The 20,448-nt window shown below is 40.4% G+C and overlaps 1 protein-coding gene across 12 annotated transcripts in view; it reads right to left on the bottom strand.

Annotated features, from left to right (window-relative positions):
* Positions 1-20,448, bottom strand: part of ITPR1 (inositol 1,4,5-trisphosphate receptor type 1) — a 184,718-nt gene that overhangs the window by 123,830 nt on the left and 40,440 nt on the right. For all 12 annotated transcript variants that reach the window (XM_049827170.1, XM_049827158.1, XM_049827159.1 and 9 more), the window contains 3 exons: positions 5,477-5,592; positions 1,907-1,993; positions 148-306 (listed from right to left, as the gene is read on the bottom strand). In XM_049827170.1, the coding sequence (XP_049683127.1) occupies positions 148-306; positions 1,907-1,993; positions 5,477-5,592 (362 nt within the window). The remainder of the gene's footprint in view (positions 1-147; positions 307-1,906; positions 1,994-5,476; positions 5,593-20,448) is intronic.

Raw genomic sequence — 20,448 nt, 5'->3', positions numbered from 1 at the left:
CATGACAGCATAGGAAAAAGGTTGTTCCTGCAACATCACACACTAAAAGATCTGTGCATTTCATTAATTGCAAGACAGGCCTCCTGAAACAAGCTTTGCCAAGCTGTGCACAAAGCAATACGTGAAGATATTCGTCTTATCACTTACACTGTCTCCAATGGAACGCAGTTTGTAGAAAGGCTGTATGTAGAACCAGGAACCTTCATTTCCAGCTTCATCCAAGGTCACCCTCATAGCATTCTTCTCTAGTAGAGCTGGAAGCCTCTTATTTACTGTTAAGTATTTGTTACTTTTTAAGTGAAGCAGCTAGAATAAGAATTAGAGTTCAGTTCTAAGAATGCTCATTTTTCTTCCCCTCAATAAATAGCGAGCGTGCGTAAGATAACCACAATACTATACAGGAATCAAAATAAAAACTAAATTATATAGAAAGACTGATGAATTCAGGCACAATTTCACTTGCACTTCTTTCAGTATATATACAGTCCTACAGCACAAAACATCTTCAGTAATCCAACTGTCCCTTCTCCAGCAAACGATAAACACTTAGAAATGCCCTCATCACTTTATGACAGCCTGTTCAAAAAGCCAGGATCAAAAGTTGTAAAATGCTGGGGACTAAGTGGCTCTCCCTGGTAAGAAGGGAGTGGGGAGAAGTAAAGCGGCTCTTATCTTGCTTTGTTCTGTCTCATTTAACAGAAAACATGACTGCTTCTTTGAAGACTCTCCTCAAAAAGTCCCATTCTTCAAACTTCGGCTGTGTACCACCTCGCAGGCCGCACACCATCAGCATGAATATGTAAGCTGCAACGGGTCACATCCCAGCTCCCAACCTCTTCAGCTCCAACCAACTGTTGTTAAGTTTCCAGTAAATTTAGCAGACAAGTACTTTTGTACAGAAAGCCGCTTTTTGATGCCTTTTGACTACCATAAATACTCACAGAACATATGGGAGTTACAGGAAAATATGGGAAAAATGCTATCACTGATCTTAATAGTGATTATGTTTGTAGTCCAACCAAAAATAGGTATTATTATTTTTCTTTCATCCTTAAAACTAGATTTTTTTTTTTTTTTTCCGCCTCAAACACACAGGCCAATAGCACACTTAATTCAACCAAGCCAGGCACTTCCCTGCCTGTCCTCCATCAGGTTGCTCCAAATCCTGCAACTGCTTTGGAGGGCAGCCAACCAATTTCTCCTTGCAACAAGAAAGCCCAGCCTGCCTGTGCTCCTAGTCACCCCCTCTGTCGGCTGGCACTGTGTCAGCAGAATAAAATAAAAAACATTTGTATAGAAATTTCTTAATCTAAGGCTCAAAACGCTCAGGTAACTACTCCTACTTCTGAAGTGCTGAGGCACTCTACCTAGTAGGTCTGCTTTGTTTTCAGGGTGAACTTGCACCTGCTCCATATTATGTTCCCCTTTTATTAAAGACCTTTCCTTTTTAATCATGCAGTTATTGTACCTCCCATTTTTCTTGGCTTTGATGCATGATTTTCTTTTTTTCATTCCCTGGGACCTAGCACATCCTTTGCTTCAAGGGACTGCAATTTGATGTGTCAACATTTGATTGTGAGACACCATATCTTGCATTGTAGAGTGCCTGTGCCATCTTCCAAATGGCCAAACCCTAATGAAGGCTCTAAGAAGTCTTTCTGAAGAAAGCAATCATATGGTGACTTCAAAAAAAGCCACCAAAACCCCCACAATTAACCCATAATAAAAAAGTGACTTCATCATAGCTATATGCCCAGTTGTTGCTTCATAGGATCCCACTTCAGGACACTGTCATACCTTGCAAAACTACAGACTCTCGTCCAGGAATTCCAGAAATTTCAAGTCACACTGAGCAGGGGATTTTGAGCAAAATCCTATACACCTTGCAAAGATGTTTACAGCCTACCTGGATAACGTTGCCATACTGGATGACTGTTCCCAGCAGCTTTCTGTTTTCGGTTTCGTTCTGTTTCTTTTCCAAATCTGCCGCATGCTGAAATTAAAGGAGAAAAATTAATTTGCTGACTGTTTTATAACAAGAGTGGCCAAACACCCGAGGTTCTTTAACAGGATTTCAAAGAACTGGAAAACCAGCGAGCATTCCTTCTTCCAAATTCCAAATGCGTAACTTCCAATTCCCTTTTTCAGTTGTTTAGGAAGATAGACACACACCATTTAAGCAATCCATCATTTGGGTAAAATTTGACAAAATTTTGGAGTAAAACATGAGATGAAAAGCTCAGACAAGACAGAAGACAAGCCATGAGAAGAAAACAGCATACCTATGGAGGGAAGGTGAAAAGGGATGAATAACAACCCAAGCCAGGAAGTCTATAATCCTTTCTACTGACTTCTATACAAATTGAAAGAAAAGGACCTCAACTTCGGTTCTTTATTTTACTTTGCCAATACAGGCCCCAACTCTTCTACAGCCTGTCTTTTTATGGTGACTCTAATCATCTTCACCATGCAGCAGGATTACTTAGAAGACATTTACAAATGCCCCCTGCAGCTGTGAATATGTGAGTTCCCAACTTCCCAGCACCACAGAGCTGAAGGATACTCTGTGCTGCATTACAGACCGGCTGTGAAAATGCAGCCATGCATTTCTGTATCACACTAACATGGTAATAAAAGGGAAAACCCTTGCAAAACTGAATGATCATAGAGATACACTGCTCCGTTTAATAACTTAATTTAGAACTAGTCTCTTGCACTTTGCATTAAAAGTGAGCTATTTTGCCCAGGCTGGTTTTAAACCATTTAATTTAGTAAATAAATTCTCCCTCACTTTACAGGAAAGATGATTTTTTTTTCATTAAAAAAATACAGATCTGTATTTGCCTCAACTGATATCTGGTGGTAGAGAGTGATTTAAAACTAGACTTTTTAGGAGGCTAAGCATCAAGGTTTATGGTTTGGTTCTCAGATCTCAAGGACTATGGTAGGTCCAGTTTTCTCTTGGAGAAGAAGAAAAGTGCCCACAGTTCCTAACTGTAGTAAGGTGAAGTACTAGTAACACAGGACAAAGCCTAGCTACTGCAAAGGAAGAGCTATGTGTATACTGTTATAAAATTTCATCATCTTCAGGTTACACAAAATGTGCTATTTTTAGAAGTTGTGCTAGGTATGATAGCTGGCTCTTGCTCCAGGAGAACCTGGAATACAGCTGCTCATTCAAATTCAAATGTATATTCAGAAATACAATGCAGCATAACTTCCTTTTTATTATTGAAATACAACTTTTTTGGCTTCATTTCAAAGTATTCTGTCAATACCATGTCAATTCATTTCTTCAAGACGCTACAGCCCTCTCAACTATCAACTGCAATCACAGAAGACAGGACTTCTCTGCCTGCACTGGATTGGGTGTCACATTCATTATAAACAAAGAAAATAGTGTATTCTGCTAAAATATGATTAAGACTTGGGATGCATTTCAAAAGCACACACTAGAACTGACAATCATTTAAGAAGAAAGAATCATTTTCTCTGGCCACTAGATGTCAGCTTCTCTAACAGCACTGATTCTTGATACCAAAGAAAGACAAGTGTCCCAGATTTTAAATCCCTTAAATGGCATTAACTTAAAATAACCTGACCTAAGCATTGAGCACTCCACAGCAGACAATAAATTCCACCAGCAGACAAACAGAAGCCAAAAAAGGCAAGTGATGATGAATACATCTTGCATCACCAATTTTGTTCGAAATTATATGCACTGACAAAGAAATCTAATCATGGGCAGATCACATAATTGTATGCACATGTTTCAGGGCATAGCTCCCACCCCCCCATATCATGCAAAACGCAGAGTTTCTTAGTGTATTCCATGTGCCAACAAATGGAAAAGATGACATGTACCCATACGATTGGCAGAAAAAGAATTTTGGATATATGAATGATGTACATGGGACCAAATTATTTTAAAGCCATGCATCAGCCCCAGGTCACCGAAGACCTTATTTGGCACACGCTATATAAAGGGTTAGCCCTTATGTCAAAGTGATGCATATTAAATAATCTCCATTAAAATTGTAAAGTACTCAAATCCTTTCACCAAATCAAGCAAGAACTTCATGCGTGGTGGTACATTTCTGTACAAATATCACTCAGCTGGGGCTAAATACTGGAAAAATCTAATCCTGTATTTGCATAGGGACCCCGGCACAAAATGGTAAAGTGTCAGAGGAACAGGAACAGGTTCCAAACACCTGAACTGGCAAGAACTGAGGAAAGAGAAGGCAACTTTAAATGACATTGTAATCCAGGGCAATTACAAAGTATTTTTCTTCTAGGAGGCAGTATTTAGACCATACTTTCTCTTAAAATCCATGAACTCACACACATAACCTGCGGGAATAAACTGGAGAGTTCCCTTCTACATCAGAAAAACCAAACCCAGAATCCCCCATTACTTAAAGCTTGCTGGCATGGTCTACTTCTCTTATCATCATTAAAGGGGCAGGAGAAATGCAGCACAAGTGAGGGACCTTTGTGCTACAGCCAATACCAAAATAGCTTTCTCCTTGCAAGTTAATACTTCTAGGTTATAAAATTATGTTTTGAGAAGCAAAATGAGTCAAACACTCAGCCTTTGTGAAATGCAGGAGCAAGGCAGCCATATGGCAATCAGCAAATGACACTCTCCTACAGGGCCATTTTGTATTTCAGTCTACAATGAGCTTAATATAGGCTTAAAGAAACTAAAAATATTTAGAATTGTAATTTTGACATGAAGCACTCTAGCTATGTAATTTTAACATAAACATGGAGTTTATTTAACTCTAAAGTCAACAGATGGTATTTAAGTTCAGTTGGCTTTTTTTTGTATAGGAAGTCTAAAAACAGCAATCAATTGCCTTACGGGGTTTTCAACTGCTGAATGTCAACATTTTTCCCAGAAAATACTAAATACTGCACACTAATAAGGAGGGAGAGGCTGTTTGGCCTTATAATTACTCATAATTATCCACCAACCTGTACATATATTAACAGCAATGTTTGAGGAATCCCAATAGATTTATCAGACCAGTAGCTCAGATGGCATCTACCAGCACAGCTAATGCCTGTGACTTCCCATGTCAAAACGCAATGCCCGAGAATCCTCTACTCTGCGTAGTTGTTCGAAGGGCCCCATTTTTACACTCTTAGTACCCAAAATGCCCATGTAGAGCACTACTGCAGGTTAGCACAGGTTAACAACAAAAGCTTAAATGGCTACCATGGCTCTAACCCAGTATCATACATACCGGTATTGGGACACACTGACTTTGAACAGCACATTGTCATAAATTGGAGGATGTTTAAAGAGTTAGATCTCAGCAAATGTCTCAAAAGGAGTCTTGTATACTGATTTCTATATAACTTCTTGGTATCTCTGGGTTAACTGTGTCAAGCTGATTGGAAATACTTACTTAAAGCAGTATGGATGTGAGTGTTGATGATCAACAGAAGCCTAAACATGAATACTTACGTGCAGTTTATTGAGTAGCACGGCATCTGTTGTGCTGTTAGCTCCTGGCTTTGCTGCTTTCCAGAACTGCTTTTGAGCAGAGTACCGGTTCATGGGACAGAGTTTGAACAGGCAATCTATAAAAAACAGATGAAATAGAGAGATTGCTTCAACCATTCATAATTATCTGGATTTTTGCTGCTAACATTGTCCAAATATTCCAGCAGCAAGGAAAGGCTTATAAACAAATTCCAAAAAGCTCTTGATCAGACAAATGCTTTTTTGAGCAACAGGAATGTTGCCCCATGAATGATAAAAATTAACTGTCGCTGCCAAACATCTGATGCAAGACCAGAAAATTTATAACTTGTCCCAGTCAAACACACTCCCATACTAAAATGGTAACACATTTCAGCGCTTTCCCAGGCAAACGGATCCATTTTACACACAACTTTTTGTTTTTCTACTTTAGCAGGTACGCTACTTCACACAATTAATGTTAGGTTGGGGGTTTTGGTTTGGGTTTTTTTGTTGTTTGTTTAGTTTTAAACCAAATACCTTCTATTGCCAGGGAAAATGAGGCACAAAGAATTGGAGAAACTCGCCTAATAAAGTAGCAGCAGCATAAAATACCCTCAAATAATAGCACGCACAGGCACAGACATTAGAAGCATAGTTCCAGGTAACAGTAAACCCCTCGGGGGTGTCAAGTTCTTTACCCTGTCCATCAACACTGTTTGTTTAATATTCTGCCTGGCAAAAGCCAGGAATTACAGCTCATCAGTCTTATTAAAAATACATTTCTATATTAAAGAGATGCTAACTTATCAGTAATAAAACCGAATTAGCTGCGTTTACTATTTTTCCTCTTCTCTGTTGCCAAGCAACTGAACACGCAAAAAAAATAAAGCAAGCTATTCAGAGACGGTGCCTAAAGTAGCAGCTTAGAAGTTTAAACAAAGTGCCAAGAAAGCCAGAAGGCTGTTCCCAGTGCCTCTTTGGCAATGGCGTGGCTGTGAGACTTCAGGCTTTTAATTCACATGGTGTTTCTCAAGGGTCCTAGTGTATTCTTATAAGCAAGCACTGCAATTTGGGAAGTAGCAAGGTGAGGAGAGACCTACCTGGGGGCTTTGTCTTCACTGTGTGAAAAGCAGACACATTGGACACATCAGCGAAAAAGGGAAAAACCCCACACTGACGACAAGTCATTTCAGCTCTGCCAGAGGTTGAAGCTGCTGAAGGGGCTGAGCCCCACTAGAGACCGACCTTGATAATTTTACCTCGGGATGCCATTTGAGATGGACACCTTCACTCTTCTCATGCCTTTCTTAAAGAAAAGACCTATTTGATGTCGCTCTGCCTGCCTGACTAATCCATCCTCAAAGCGCCCTTAAAGCACTCCAGGCAACATCAAACACCTTTCCCAGAAGGGCAAAGGTCTTCAGAACTAAATCCCATTCTAACGGGGTGAAGCACCAGTGGCAGATTGCCATTTCATCTCGCAGTGAGCCACTGACGGCCAAATGGGCTGATCGACTTGTCCCAAACCACCACAGCAATTCCTGCAGCCTGCTTAGCTTGGCCCAGTACACCAGCAACAGATACAGCAGGCGCTGGGTATGGCACTGGGGATCTCTAACGGCGTGACACGTACTGGGGAAGGGGAGAAAGAGCTGAGGGTATGTGGAGGAAGATTTAATTGCAACTATCCAGAAATACTCACCTCCACTTTGACACTACCAACGTACAGCTTCTGAACAAACAGGAAAAGTGGAAAATGAAGTGCAAACCACACTTTCCAGGTTTGCTCTCTTCAACGTATTTTTCATTTACATAAAGATGATTCACAGAGATTGACAGCACAGAATAGATTCAAAAAGCCACTGCAGGCTGGCACTTTAAGCTAAGACTGCGTATTGTAAGCAACACACCCGTTATAAAATTTTCTATTTTTGCTTAAACCATCAGTTCACACAATGACAGCAATTAACACACAGAACTGCATAGAAGAATTAATTGTGTGCTAGATTTAGTCACAGTGCAAGTGTACTTTTTTCTGTCCTTTTCAGTCAAGAAAGTTGTCAAGTTAAGCTTAACTTCTAAATTGTTAATTGCAACCCCCCCCTTGCCTGTAGCACAGGGGAGAGGTCTACAAGTGTTTGACCTTGTCCAATGCAAGAAGGGAAAACATAATGTGGGTTTTTTTAGGTTTTATTCCTAGTTACAAAGCTACAGATCTAAAACAAACAACAAAAAGTACCCAACATCTTTTTTTCTAGTATTTGTGCTATGAAATCTATTTCTTAAGTGGTTGAGAAGTTAAACTCAGTGTTATTGACCTTAATGCAACCACCAGAGGCTGGTTAGTACCAAATGTATTTCACCATGGGTCAAACTACATTGACTTTATCGCCAGAAGACTTTTAGATCTCCAGATTCCATAGGCTTATATGTGTACATAAATCAACATGCAAGGATGCGCTAGCTGAGTACCATCACGGTCAGCAATCTGCAACCCACAGTAGTGATGACTGTGTAAGATAAACCAAGTACTTGTCAGACACTATACTTACGGAAGTTAGGTCTATTTCTAACAGATGCAAAACGAAGCCAAAGCAGCTGAAACAATCAGCTCTCTGCTCTGATCATGGATTCAAGCAGTTTTAGCCACATAGGAAAGGTGATAAATAAAGCTATTACTGCAAAGTAATTACATCTTATTATACACTGTTTGTTGAATATTAACCACAAAGGAATGCATTTTCTTTTCAGATCTTCATGATATACAGTGAAAAATAGCAGAATCGCACACTGAGTTAAGTATAAAAATAAAATACTACGTAACTGCTGATGAAACGATGACACATCGAGCCTGAACACCGAACAAAGGTCCTGCAGGAAGAAGTAATTGCGTAATTGTATACTACCCCATCATGCACATGGGTGACGAATGAATATTATATGGACATGTATTAAAAGTGCATTTCAATGCTTCCAAGCTAAATCCTGTTCTTTCGTCAGCAATCGCTTTGCATCTAATAAAGCGGACTGAGTAAGACCATAATTGCACCATGTGATATATTAATGCTCTCTTTGGACATTTAGATCCCCACGTGGGCCTCTGCCACCTGCAGCTCACAAAAATATTGTCAGTGATGTTTGGTTATCCTCTGCATATACCAGCATCACAGAGGAATAGTCAAAATCAAGGATACTGGAAACATTAGAAAATTCCATGTTCCGAAGAATTCTGGAGTTCAATGAAGAGAGAAACTTGCCAGCTACATTACTGCAACTGCAATTCCTTCTATCCCATGCTTTTCATTTTCTCTGCTCCCTTTTCCATTCCCTTCTCTTGTAGTAGACCTTACTCCTTTCCCACGCAGTCAGAGTCTCCAAACTTCCAACATCTCCTGCCAGTCCAAGCCCAACCAGTCAGAATCTCTACTTCCATCCCCATTAATTTATTTTATTCAGCCCCTAACAACTGATTAATCCATCCCATCTCTTTTCCCCTCATGACAGCAACGTACAGGTCTCCACCTAATACTTGAGGAGGGATTATGTTTTGCCCAGACAATCCTCATCTCCCAAGGCTTCCCAACTTCATCATCCAAGGCATCTTACGCTCCCAAAGCATGAGGAACCAGAACTTTACAAAGAAAGGGCTAGGCTTTTTTCCTTAACCATCAACAGAGTATTTTGCCAGTCACTTTTTAGGAATGCAGACCTTTCTTCAGAAACACATCTGGGAAAAGTACCTGGCAAAAAAAAAAAATAAAAAAAATCTATCAACCAAACCAGCAAAACTTACAAGCATTGGGCTGGAAAAGCATCCCCTAATGGAAACTTTCAGCCAACCTCGAGCCTCTGCAGCGCTTCCACCTCCAACCCGTAGTGAAGAGGAACTACATTGCCTGGGGGCAGATAGGCTGCTGCTGGGCAAGTGAAAATTATCATACGGTCAGTCCCTCTGAAGGGGGAACAGCATCTGGGCTCACAGAGGCAGGGCCCAATTTAAGAAACAGACCATCACGGTTTCACATACCATAAGCTCGGCAAGCTCCCTCTGGTGCTGCCCCACGACAGCCTGCTTGCTGGCTAACCCCGTCCCGTTCTACTTGTTGGGCTCGATTCAATCGGGTATGCACAATTTTTGCTTTCATAGCAAAATGAAAAATCTAACCAGACTGATTTTTTTTCTTTCTTTTTTTTTAAAATGGACTCTGTTGCATGGGCATTCAGGTAGCATTTAGGTAGTACGCTAGTAAGAGTACTATAAAATATAATGCAAGACTTGTCCAAAATTGCAAATACCCACTAACTTCAGAGAGGCTGGAATGATTTGGAGAAGCAAGTAGAGTATTTCAGAACCTACTCAAGATACAAGTCACCTTCTTTCATACCAAGCTGCCTAGAAATACATAACTCAAACACACCTATGCAATTCCAGTCTTCCCTTCAGAGGGTTTTCCCACCACTTGGGGCATTAAGTGATGTCATGTCACGTCAGTTCTACTCTCGGTATATGAAGACAGCTCAGAAAGTTGCTAAACTGACACTGCCAACATCCAAAGCTCTTTGCGGTGACTTTTCTGGGTGACAGCTGGACACCAGCCACTATTAAAACTTTCCATCTTCACTACTTTCAGAGACCAGCTCAGATCAGTTTTGAGTTGCAGTACACAATTTTTCTCACTCTGCCATTCTCTCGCGTGCTCGTTTCTAAATGATCTGGAAGTACTTTTAGCTTCAGCCAGGCTGGTTGCGTAACACACCACTCATCATTTTTTCCAAATCTCCCCTGGCTATTTTAAGCATTTAGTAGAAAGTCTTCACCAACTTTTCTGCAGTTAGAGAAAGCAGGCATCAAGTATTTTGTTGGCAACAAAAAGGTGTGTCGTTAATTCATTTTTTAAACATGGACCCAGACTTTACAAAATGCCAACTGGAAAAAGGTAAGAGTCAAGAAAAATTATTCACTCTCTCTCAAAAGACATACTTCAGAGTACTTTCAGATGAGGGAAATCTATAAAGATGAAGATATTTAAATAAGTCACAAAACCCACTGAATATTTAACACCAACACAGCTGTTTCTTCGTTACTTGGAAAAAAAACCCCCAAACTCCTTTTTGCGCAGCAATACTAAAATTAAAAGAAAATTAGCAATTCCCTGTTGAAATTTAGCAGTTTCTCTTCAGACTTTTCTATACTTAGATACCTGATATTTCCCCAAGGCCAAAGTCTGCTCACAGTAGAGAATAAATATAAGGATAGTATTTTCTAGTTTTTATTTTAAATATAAAAAATAGCAGCAAAGAAGATGAAGAAGTAACATCGCTGGCAATGATGGAAATATTGCAAACAGAACTTCTCAACTTTATATTTATGAAAGTTGCACAGCCTTAATACCCTCACAAGGATGATAACACTCCACAGGATGAAGAGATTATTTGTTTAAAGACAGAATGAAGACCTCTTTTGTGTTTAAGTGAAATATTTTCACACAGAAGGCATACAGAATAATACAAAATGCATATATTCAATCACAGGCGAGTTTCACCTCCTCAGAAGACCTTGGATTACTACATCATCTATTTCTATACTTGTTCCTTCTGAGATTTAAAATTAATAGATGACAGCCTAAGAGGTTCAAAGAATATAGAACAAAAGCGGCTACAGAAATGTGTTGATTATTAATCATTCCTGCATTTCCATAAAAAGGGAGAAAAAGAGAACTTGATCCTACTGAAATTACTGTCTTTGTGATGAGAAGACATCCTTTCATTTTCAATTTGCAGTGAACAAGCTTTGCTGGGAGCACAGCAAACCATTTCAAAATAAGTATTTTGTCAGGATGCACTAAACGCTTGACCTGCTGTCCCAGCGGAGCCCACTCCATCCACAGCTCCAGCAAAACAAGCAAGAAAACAAACCTGAACTGTACACATTTAGGCCAGTGGAAGAAGATGACTGAAGTCAAATCTCACGTTGCCGATGGTTCTGCCATGCCGCAAGTGGGGAAAATTTAAGCACAAGTGAGAAGGGCATTTGTATTCCAAGCCCAAAGATCTTGTCGCTATAGCACATGTCACTGCAAAGCAACCCAATCATTCAGGATTCAAATGCTGAACTAATTACATGACAAAATATATTAGAGGTTTCTGCTGCTGTGAAATCTGCTACCTCCCTTCTGCATGCTGTTGCATCTTACCTGTTTCAAGGGCTTTCAATACTTTTCTTTTTAAAGCAGAATAAAGGAGGAAAATCATCCTTGTGACCAGAATTTAAATGGAGGAGAGCCTGCATGATTTATGATCTAAATATATTTTAATTTTCTTGTTAAAATAACCACCCTCAATTCATATCTGCAAGACATGAGGGTAACCACCCTCTTGCCATTGTACTCATTTATGCATAGCTCTACCAATGGAAATCTCGACTTCATTTTTTCAAGCTGTAACAACATTGGAAATAATGTAATTGTTATTAACTTAGAGCTGATGTATCAAACCAAACCAAGGGAGGAGACTGAAACAGTGATTTCAGAGTAAAACATTATAGACGTGAGAGCTGGACACTGCATATCAATGCCTACTAAATCAACAGTACTCAGTAATGCAACATTAATTAAAAAGAAATGGCTTTTTGAAGACATAGCAAATTAGCATATGAGTCCACACAACATCATTAGTAACTTTACAATAATAAACACAGCATTTTAGATGCACCAAAATTTACTGTGCTATAAGGCTGTCCTTCAACAAAAACTGAGCAAGATAACTTTATTCTAACAAGGAAGACCAAACACATAGCTCCTCATCTGCAGGGAACCTTATTTTGTGAGGGTCTGGACACATTGCCATGTCTCATGGTAAATTAAGAACCAAAGCACAGACAACTTACAACACTACAAGCAAACACCATCCAAAGCCCTCAAGACCAGAATGGTACCAAAGTGCCCCAAACAACTACCAAATGACTGACATGAAAAACGCACCTTTAAGTAAACATTTTAGGTACCAAAGAGTTCAAAATGCACCAGTGTTTGTTTTATTTCTACATGTAACCTCTTTGGTCTCCTTCAAAAAGAAAACTGCTACTCGAAAAGAGAGAAATATTTAGACACTGGATATACAGGCAGTTCCAAAAGGAAACATTTGCAGGAAAGACCAGATGCACTTTTCAGTCTCTAGTACGAACAAGGCTGAGCAAAGGTGCTTCGTGAAAACACAAAGCCACAAGGAACAGCAACACAAGTAGAACGGAAAAAACACCGACTCATTTAACTAAAACATGTCCCATTTGACATCTAGGGGGTCAGGTTAAAGAAAGGATAATTTTGACCAAGAGAAGCTACTTAAATTAAGCTAAGAATAATTTCAAGAACCTTTAGGAAAAAAATCAAAGCACCACAATAGCTCCTGGCTAGTAACAAATACAAGACAGAAAGGACTCTTAATGTTGAGGAGAGGGAAAAGGAAAAGAAAAAAAAAAAATCCAAGAGAAGAGTTCACAACTGCACACATTAATTTGAGCTAACCCAGGATCTCAAGGCAGCTATTCATTTCAGCGAATGTTTTTACTGTCTTAGCTCATCTCCATCTCTGGTCTAGCACGAGAAGAAATCCTGGTCTAAGATGCAAACCTTGCCAAGAGGTAAGTCCAAAGGCAAACCTCCTCTCTCTCCCACAAGTACTGGAAATTAAGTTTTACACACTACAAGGAGAAGCATTAGTACTTTATACAATGGGAATTTAGCAAACTAATGCGCATAAGAGGTGCAGAAACCTTTTGAAGTAAACTTTTGTGGCTTTAGCCTTTGTCCTAGCCTTGAGAGCTGTATTCTTATCTTGGGAAGCCATCCGCTATCTCCCTTTTAATAGTTTCCATGACAAATCTCCCTGCAAGGCCCTAAACCAGAAGTCTCAGAACACGAACCGTGGCACTTTCTTCCTCAAAATCTTCTGGTCTTTTCAGAATACATCGGTAGCATTTTACACTAGCAGTAAACCAAAGTATATACACCTGCTGGCCATATTTCATCTTTTTTTTTGACTGCCTTCCCCTTGGATTTCATTTTCATGTTTGCTCCTTCACTTGTTCCTGCTTTTCCAGAATAAAGTTCTTACTCAAAATGGGTCAGGAAGTGGGGGCAGGCGGCAGGGAACGGCTCGGACAGTCCGAGCACAGGAAGAACAAGAAAGATCAAATTTCAAACACCCTCTGAAAGCACCAATGTGGAGCAGTATGGAAAGAATACGGTTGTGCTATTAAACAGAGTTGATGTGACTGAACAGCATAACAGAAGTTGTTTCTATTTAAGAAAGTGTTGCGTGCATGTTGTAAGAAACAAGTCACCGCAGCATCACACAAAACAAAAGGCAAATTTTTCAACTGTTCAATAAAATAACTTGATTTGCAGCTTTTAAATGCATTTGGCTTAAAGAAAACCCACATCACCAATAAATAAGAAATAAGGAAGTTAAATAAATATTTGATGATATTATTGAAATCTAGGTTGGAAGAACTGAAGAAATAATAAAAATGAATTCAGTGCTTTAATTGTTCTTATGCTAATGAAGTGCTTGGGATCCCTTGCCCAAAATGCTCGTTTGTTTCTTTCCTTCTTCCCAGTTTCTGGCCCCACTGCCTTCTGCAGAGTTGCCAATACCACAAGCTCACAGGACTGGCAGACCCTTAGAAAACTTACTTGGCTCATCCCTCCCTCCCAAAGGCAGAATTAACTATGCCTACTCCATTCCTGACGTATCTCCTGAAGTCATCTATTCCAGCACTCCACTATTTCTCTATCTAACCTATTTATTCTTACCACTGAACCCCATTACTTCTTTCTCTCTCCACATGGGCATGCAGAACAGAACTTCTCCTCCCTCTCTCAGCAGTATTTGCAGGCTCCTCTGCCCCACAACTACCAAGATGCAAGACTAATTGGTCTTGTTCCTGTCCGCTACCCTCCTCTAGATTTTCTCTACTAGGCTCATATCTTTCTGGAAGTATGAGGTACAGTACTAAACAAAATACTTCACTTGAGGCTCTGCCAGGAAGTAGAATTGGAAAAAAATAATTACTATGTCTTTTGGCAATGTTTCTTTTTATATATTCCAAGGCAGCAATTGCACCTTTTGAAAGAGCACAGCACCGACTCCTATTCAAACTGTGATTCCTGCAATCCCCACTCTGCTGCGTTTGCCCATCCTCCTCCTCCCTGGATGCAGTCAGCTAAGCGCAGTCTTTGACATACGCCCCCACTGAACTGCAACACCATTTTTCGGATCGTTTCTTCAATTTTCAAGGTAATTATGAGTGAATTCCCAAGTCATCATCTTCTCCGTGGAGCTTGCAGAGGACAGCCAGCTGTCAAAAACGCAGTTACCAGCAGCATGGCAGCAGACACCCAGTGCTACAGTAGTAGACAGCATCCATAAGGCATGTGCCGCCACACAGGCGTTTGGATTTCCAGTAAATTGGCTATAGATGGACTTGAGCAGCACTATTTGAAGAGCTTAGCAAAGCAAAGATAAATGCAAAAAACCCCAGACCTGCCTTAATTATAGGAAACACCACCCTGGAGTTAAGTAGAGCAGAGTCATGCCGCTGAACTGTGCTGCGCTCCCAGGCGAACAGGGTAAAACACCAGTGTCCGCATCTGTTTTCTGAGTCTGAAAGCTTTATTCCTTGCCTGCTATTCCTAGCCTTGGCTTGAGTCTTTCACCTCACTTACTGAGGCCCTCTCCCTCTCTCTACTTTAAACAGTCACCATCCTTTTGGCAGGGGACCAGAGACGCTCTTGCTGAAGCCTACCAAACGATGCTGCTCAATCTGTCCAAGTTCACTCCGTCGCTGTACGCCACTCCCCTTCTCAGGAACAGAGCACAGAAGACACCAGCAAATCGTGCAGCTAATTAAAATCTGGCCGAGTCCTCCATAACATAGTCTTAGCACTGAGGATCGCACTCTGGTTGTCATTCTGAAAAGTAGATTATGCTGACAAGGTATATGTATGCTGTAAACACAAGTGCTGCCATATATTGCCTCTGCTCAATTTGTCTGCAGCAGCGTACCAGTGTGTTACAGCAGAGAATAAAACACTTAAAGCACTTCTAAAAAGCACAATATTCCAGTTTGACAGCACTGAAGAGTTAAGCCGTGCCAGCACCGCTGCTGAAACACAATCTATAGCTTCAGAGATCAAATATGAAAGTGGAAAATAGTCCCTAAACTAGTAAAACAGCCCCTTCCAGGAAGGGCTGAAGAGCACTGCTTTACCAAATAAGGCCAGTGAGAGCTGGAAGCCAAAGCAGCAAAGCCATGCTCTATTAAAAAAGCCAGACAGCTGGATAATAGAAATGTGAATAAGCCAGCCTCACTAGACCGGATTGCAAATGGGAAGAACAAATGTTCAGCGACCACGAGCGGAAGCAGAGCCTGCCAGCAGAGGCCTGAAGGCATTTATCCCAGCCGGCAGGAGCCGACAGCACATTCTTACTGGAGGGTGTTTTTTTTTTTTTTAATGCAATGCAATGCTGTCATTCTAAATAGGCAACGGAACCACCACAGATTAAGTCTGGAAAGAGATACTGATGGGGCACTTAGCATCACCTGAAGTGCTTGGCACCTGAGTGCAGTGAACATGCAAACAAAAATCCAAATCCTAAAAATGCACTGTGTATCGTAGATTGACACACGTTTCACCCTGCTGTGCAAAGCTGCCAATATTCTACTAGATAAGGAGAAACACAATGATGGAATTGCAAAAGACAAGACTGTTCATTTTTCAACTTCAAAAGAAACTGAGTTGCGTTTTTTCTTCTCTTTTTTTTTTTTTTTAAAAAAAAAACAAACCCCACCACCACGGATGTCATTCAATTTATTTTAGTCTGCTCTGCTATTACGTTATCTTCCAGAGAAAAGAAGTAGACATACGATCATCCATCTCTAAGGGATGTTTCACACAGGCTCCAAGTGAAAGCCTTTTGCAGAAATAAACACTCTTGTGTTGACTTGCTGTCTATTTTCCCATAGACATAGCAACTTCTAGGACTCCTCAGTTTATCACAACTGGTTATGTCCCTGCAGAATAGACTGTAAGAGCCTGTGACAGGAGCACCAAGACTTTATACCACAAATCGAGGAGTTAACACATAACCTGTAAAGGAAACGATCAGCTTCACTTCTTTAACTTCTTGCCCAACTATTAGGCAGACCAAAAAGTTTGGTTTTAGGTGCTGTAATTTCACATGACAATGCCTGCCTCCTTCCCCCGAAATCCTTGAGACTAGAGCAACCAAAAAAAACCCCATTATGCTGATACCACAGTAAGAAAGTGCAAGCAATGGACCTCAAGGCTTCTTGTCCCTCTGTCACAAGAGCTGCACCAGCCAGGGCAGGAGCTCCCCTGTCCCACGCTCACTTTCGCAATACCTGGCTTCCAAAGCCAAGCAAGGAGTATCCACCTGTGCATTCAATCCTGAACGCTGCTCGCTTCCTAAGCCAATTTACCTTCAAGAACACAATATTTACCAGTCATTGTATTACAAAGCCTATTAATTGTTGCCTTCTCGCAGTGTGTGTGAATCAACAGATCCATTCATTTCAGTCCCCTCTCCTGCCAGCTGCAAAAAGATGAGCAAATCTGTACATTAGTGTGGCATTTGACAGTCACAGCTGGGAGGCCTTCACAGCAACACATAATCAACTGAAAAACAGGAGGGGAAAAAAAGTGATTAAACCTTTACCTAGCTATCACTACAGCACTGATAAGGTTCTTCCTTAACATTGAGACTTTTGTGTTTTCCCAGCCTTTAATTGATGGAACTGAAATGAAGCCCTCCGACCATAACAAGGCATTTGCATTGCCAAGGGCAGCACCAAGAAGGACCCTGCATTACCATCTTGCCCTCGAGGCATGACCTTTGCCACCACAACATACATCCTTACCTGTATTTGTTTCTTAAAAGTCTACAGAAAATAAATGTATTCAAACCACTTAGTGCTACATTAATTTTTAAAATTTCCTTTTCCATAAAGAACAATAATGAGGTATTTTCATGTTTTGAGCCATCTTTCAAGCTGCCTTATTGACGTAATGACAACATGTCAATCAGTGCGGAAGAAAGCTGGTTTCAGAAGTGATGGATGGGCTGGTGAGAGCTATTAAATAACACCAGCTGCATCACTGTCTGAACACATCCTACACTCATATCCGCACAGAGTCAGCAAAGGCAGTTGTCTCGGATCAGAAATACCACCTTTGTCAGTAGCCTCAAAGCAGCGATAACCTCTGCAGTTCAGAAAAATGCAATGAAGTCCTCTTTTAACATTGTCTGCTCCCGGCCCTTCTCTTCCTTCATTTGTTTCAATCACTGCCTCTTTGTTTTCAATTATTATTTGTATCGAAATTGCATTAAAACTGTTTTCTGGTTGTGTCAGGCTGTCCAGCCTCTACTTCCAGATCTACATCAGGTTTATGCCCTGATTTTCAGGATTTCAGGTTTCGGATTAATTTAATCAGGTTTCAGATTACTTTTCCTTTTCTACACAAGATCTTGGCATTCAAAAACAGCAGAAGCAACTAAAAAACCCTGACTGTATCCAATAGATTTGATAATACCTATTTGCTACTGTTGATCTGCAGAGTGGAAGGGAGCAGATGAAATCCTTTGGCGGGGAGATGCCGGGACAGCCTGAAATGGCGACTCACAGTCAAGGCAGCCCCGAACACGGACCAAACAGCATTCAGAGGCAGGACCCAACACCGCTGCTTTCACAGACGTGATGGAGTGTTTTAAAAATCACTGCGTCCCTCTCCTGCTCCACTGTAAATTTAACAGGAGTTTACAAGAACTACATCAACGGTGACATCTGAACAGTGTCATTTCACCTGTCACGGTGCCAGTCGCTATTTTCAACTGCTAAAAAATGGCCCTTGGCACCAACAGCTCCAGGAGCACTCAATGCACCCTCCCATGCCAGCTCTCCCGTGGAGGAGGTCTGAAACAATGCTTTCTAGATTTATGACTTCAGAGGAAAATTGCAGTAGTAAGAGGTAGCACTCGGCTATGTTACTCATCTGTAGACCCCAGGGATAATTTTTACCCACAACCGTTTTAACACATGCTTTTGGAAAAACAAGTACATCAACCTCTTGAACCAACAAGTGACTCTCACACGATAAACTAGACACAAGTCATGAAAGATGGGTTGCATGTATTTTTGATATTGCAGATGCTCAAAAAATCGTTTCTGTCTCGGAGTTCAGGAATAAAGACTATTTCAGCAAATTGTAAATGAAACCCAGACACTGATGCTATCCAAAGGCTTAATCATGGAAAGCGCCAACTGTACTGATTAAATATCTGGACCTTACTCAAAGATAATTGATACAAGCAGACCAAAAACTCCCCTCAAAACACCTAAGGATATGTACATTATGCAAAACAAAAAATTAAGTGACAAAGATGGGAGAAGTTGTTTATCTGTAATTTCCTGAGCTTTTAGATCTGGATGAGCACTTGGGACTTTCCTCATTGACTTTCAATTTTACTAAGTCACTCACAGTATGAAAAGGAAGTCACTAGAAGCAGTGGTTTAAATTTACTTGCCTGCCATCTGTCTGTATTTTTAAAAGGTGAACTTCAAGATACTGAGCATGCCTTCCTTTTGCCCTTTAAGAATATTCAAAAAGCCTGCTACTTCTCTATTCAAATACACAAACTGCACATTTTCAGGCACAAATCCATTATCTTTTTACTAAAGATCAGAGCACTAACAATACTACACGTTAAGTTTAATGAAGAACTTTTTTAAGAAAGAAAGATTATGAGACTTAACCAAAAGATATTGGCTGGCACAAACTCATGTGCAGTGAATTCTATTTCGATGATCTTCCACTGTCATAGAAACAGAGGACTATTAAAGACCTTAAATGGTCGTTAGTGCCTTGCATCCTCCTGTGGTGTGGCAGCACAGGAGCACTTCCACTATGCATATTCCCCTCTTGGTTACTCAAAAAGCTTTGACGGCTTGTACAAGGTGAAACCATTTAAAGTATGGTTAAAAACATTACAAAGACCCAATATTTGAAGAGAAACAGATGAGCTGCTCAAGGAAAGCGTTGGAGAATCATGTGCACCATACAGCAGCAAGTTTCTGAGCCTAAATGCTTCTATGACATTGTGAGAATAATCACATTTTTTAAAAGGCAATATTGAGGCTGGAAGCATGGTAGTAGGTCACAGCACACATGCTGCCAGAGTAAGGATATAAAAGAGTTTTTGTATTCCATCCCTGAACTTGCACTACTACAAACATTGCCAAACACTATTATTTTCAAGCACATTATCTCCACTTCTTTACAATATCATGTCTTGAAAATTGTCATCAGATAGCCCACACTCTCAGACAACCCACATTTGGGGACACAAATGACCGCTAAAATCAGAAAGCTTTCGGTCTTCACTCAAGAGCTGCTGGTGGAATACTAATTAACTTCATAAACCCCAACCTTATTCCATAGAACAAGTTTTTCTTGTCAAACATCCCCGCGTGCTACTTTTACTAATGAATACATCCAAATAACTGCTGAGTAGAAGCCTTAAGCCATATGCTTGTTATGTATACAAATCAACTTTTTTTTTTTTACTAAAAATATTTAAACTGAGACTACTGATACACCCACTGCGATGTAGCAAGGATGGATCCTTCAGTTCAGCAACAGAACACCCTTTTGCTCTATTCTAATGAAATCTGATGAAGAAATTATCCCTGTGGTCTCCGCTTTGTAAGGTCTAGTAGATTTATGATGAAAGTTTTCATAAATCATTGGAAAATGGTAACAAAAATGGGTCAAAATGATTGCAACACTGACAGAGATGCCAGGTGTGCAGAAAGAATATCGCATCACACTATCTTCCTTGATCTCTTGGTACTCAGGATTTCAACTTCCTAATGCATGGGAGCAGTTGAGAAG

This window comes from Accipiter gentilis, chromosome 23 (genome assembly GCF_929443795.1).
Source record: "Accipiter gentilis chromosome 23, bAccGen1.1, whole genome shotgun sequence".
Classification (NCBI taxonomy): domain Eukaryota; kingdom Metazoa; phylum Chordata; class Aves; order Accipitriformes; family Accipitridae; genus Astur; species Astur gentilis.
This window is presented reverse-complemented; position numbering and strand designations above follow the sequence as displayed.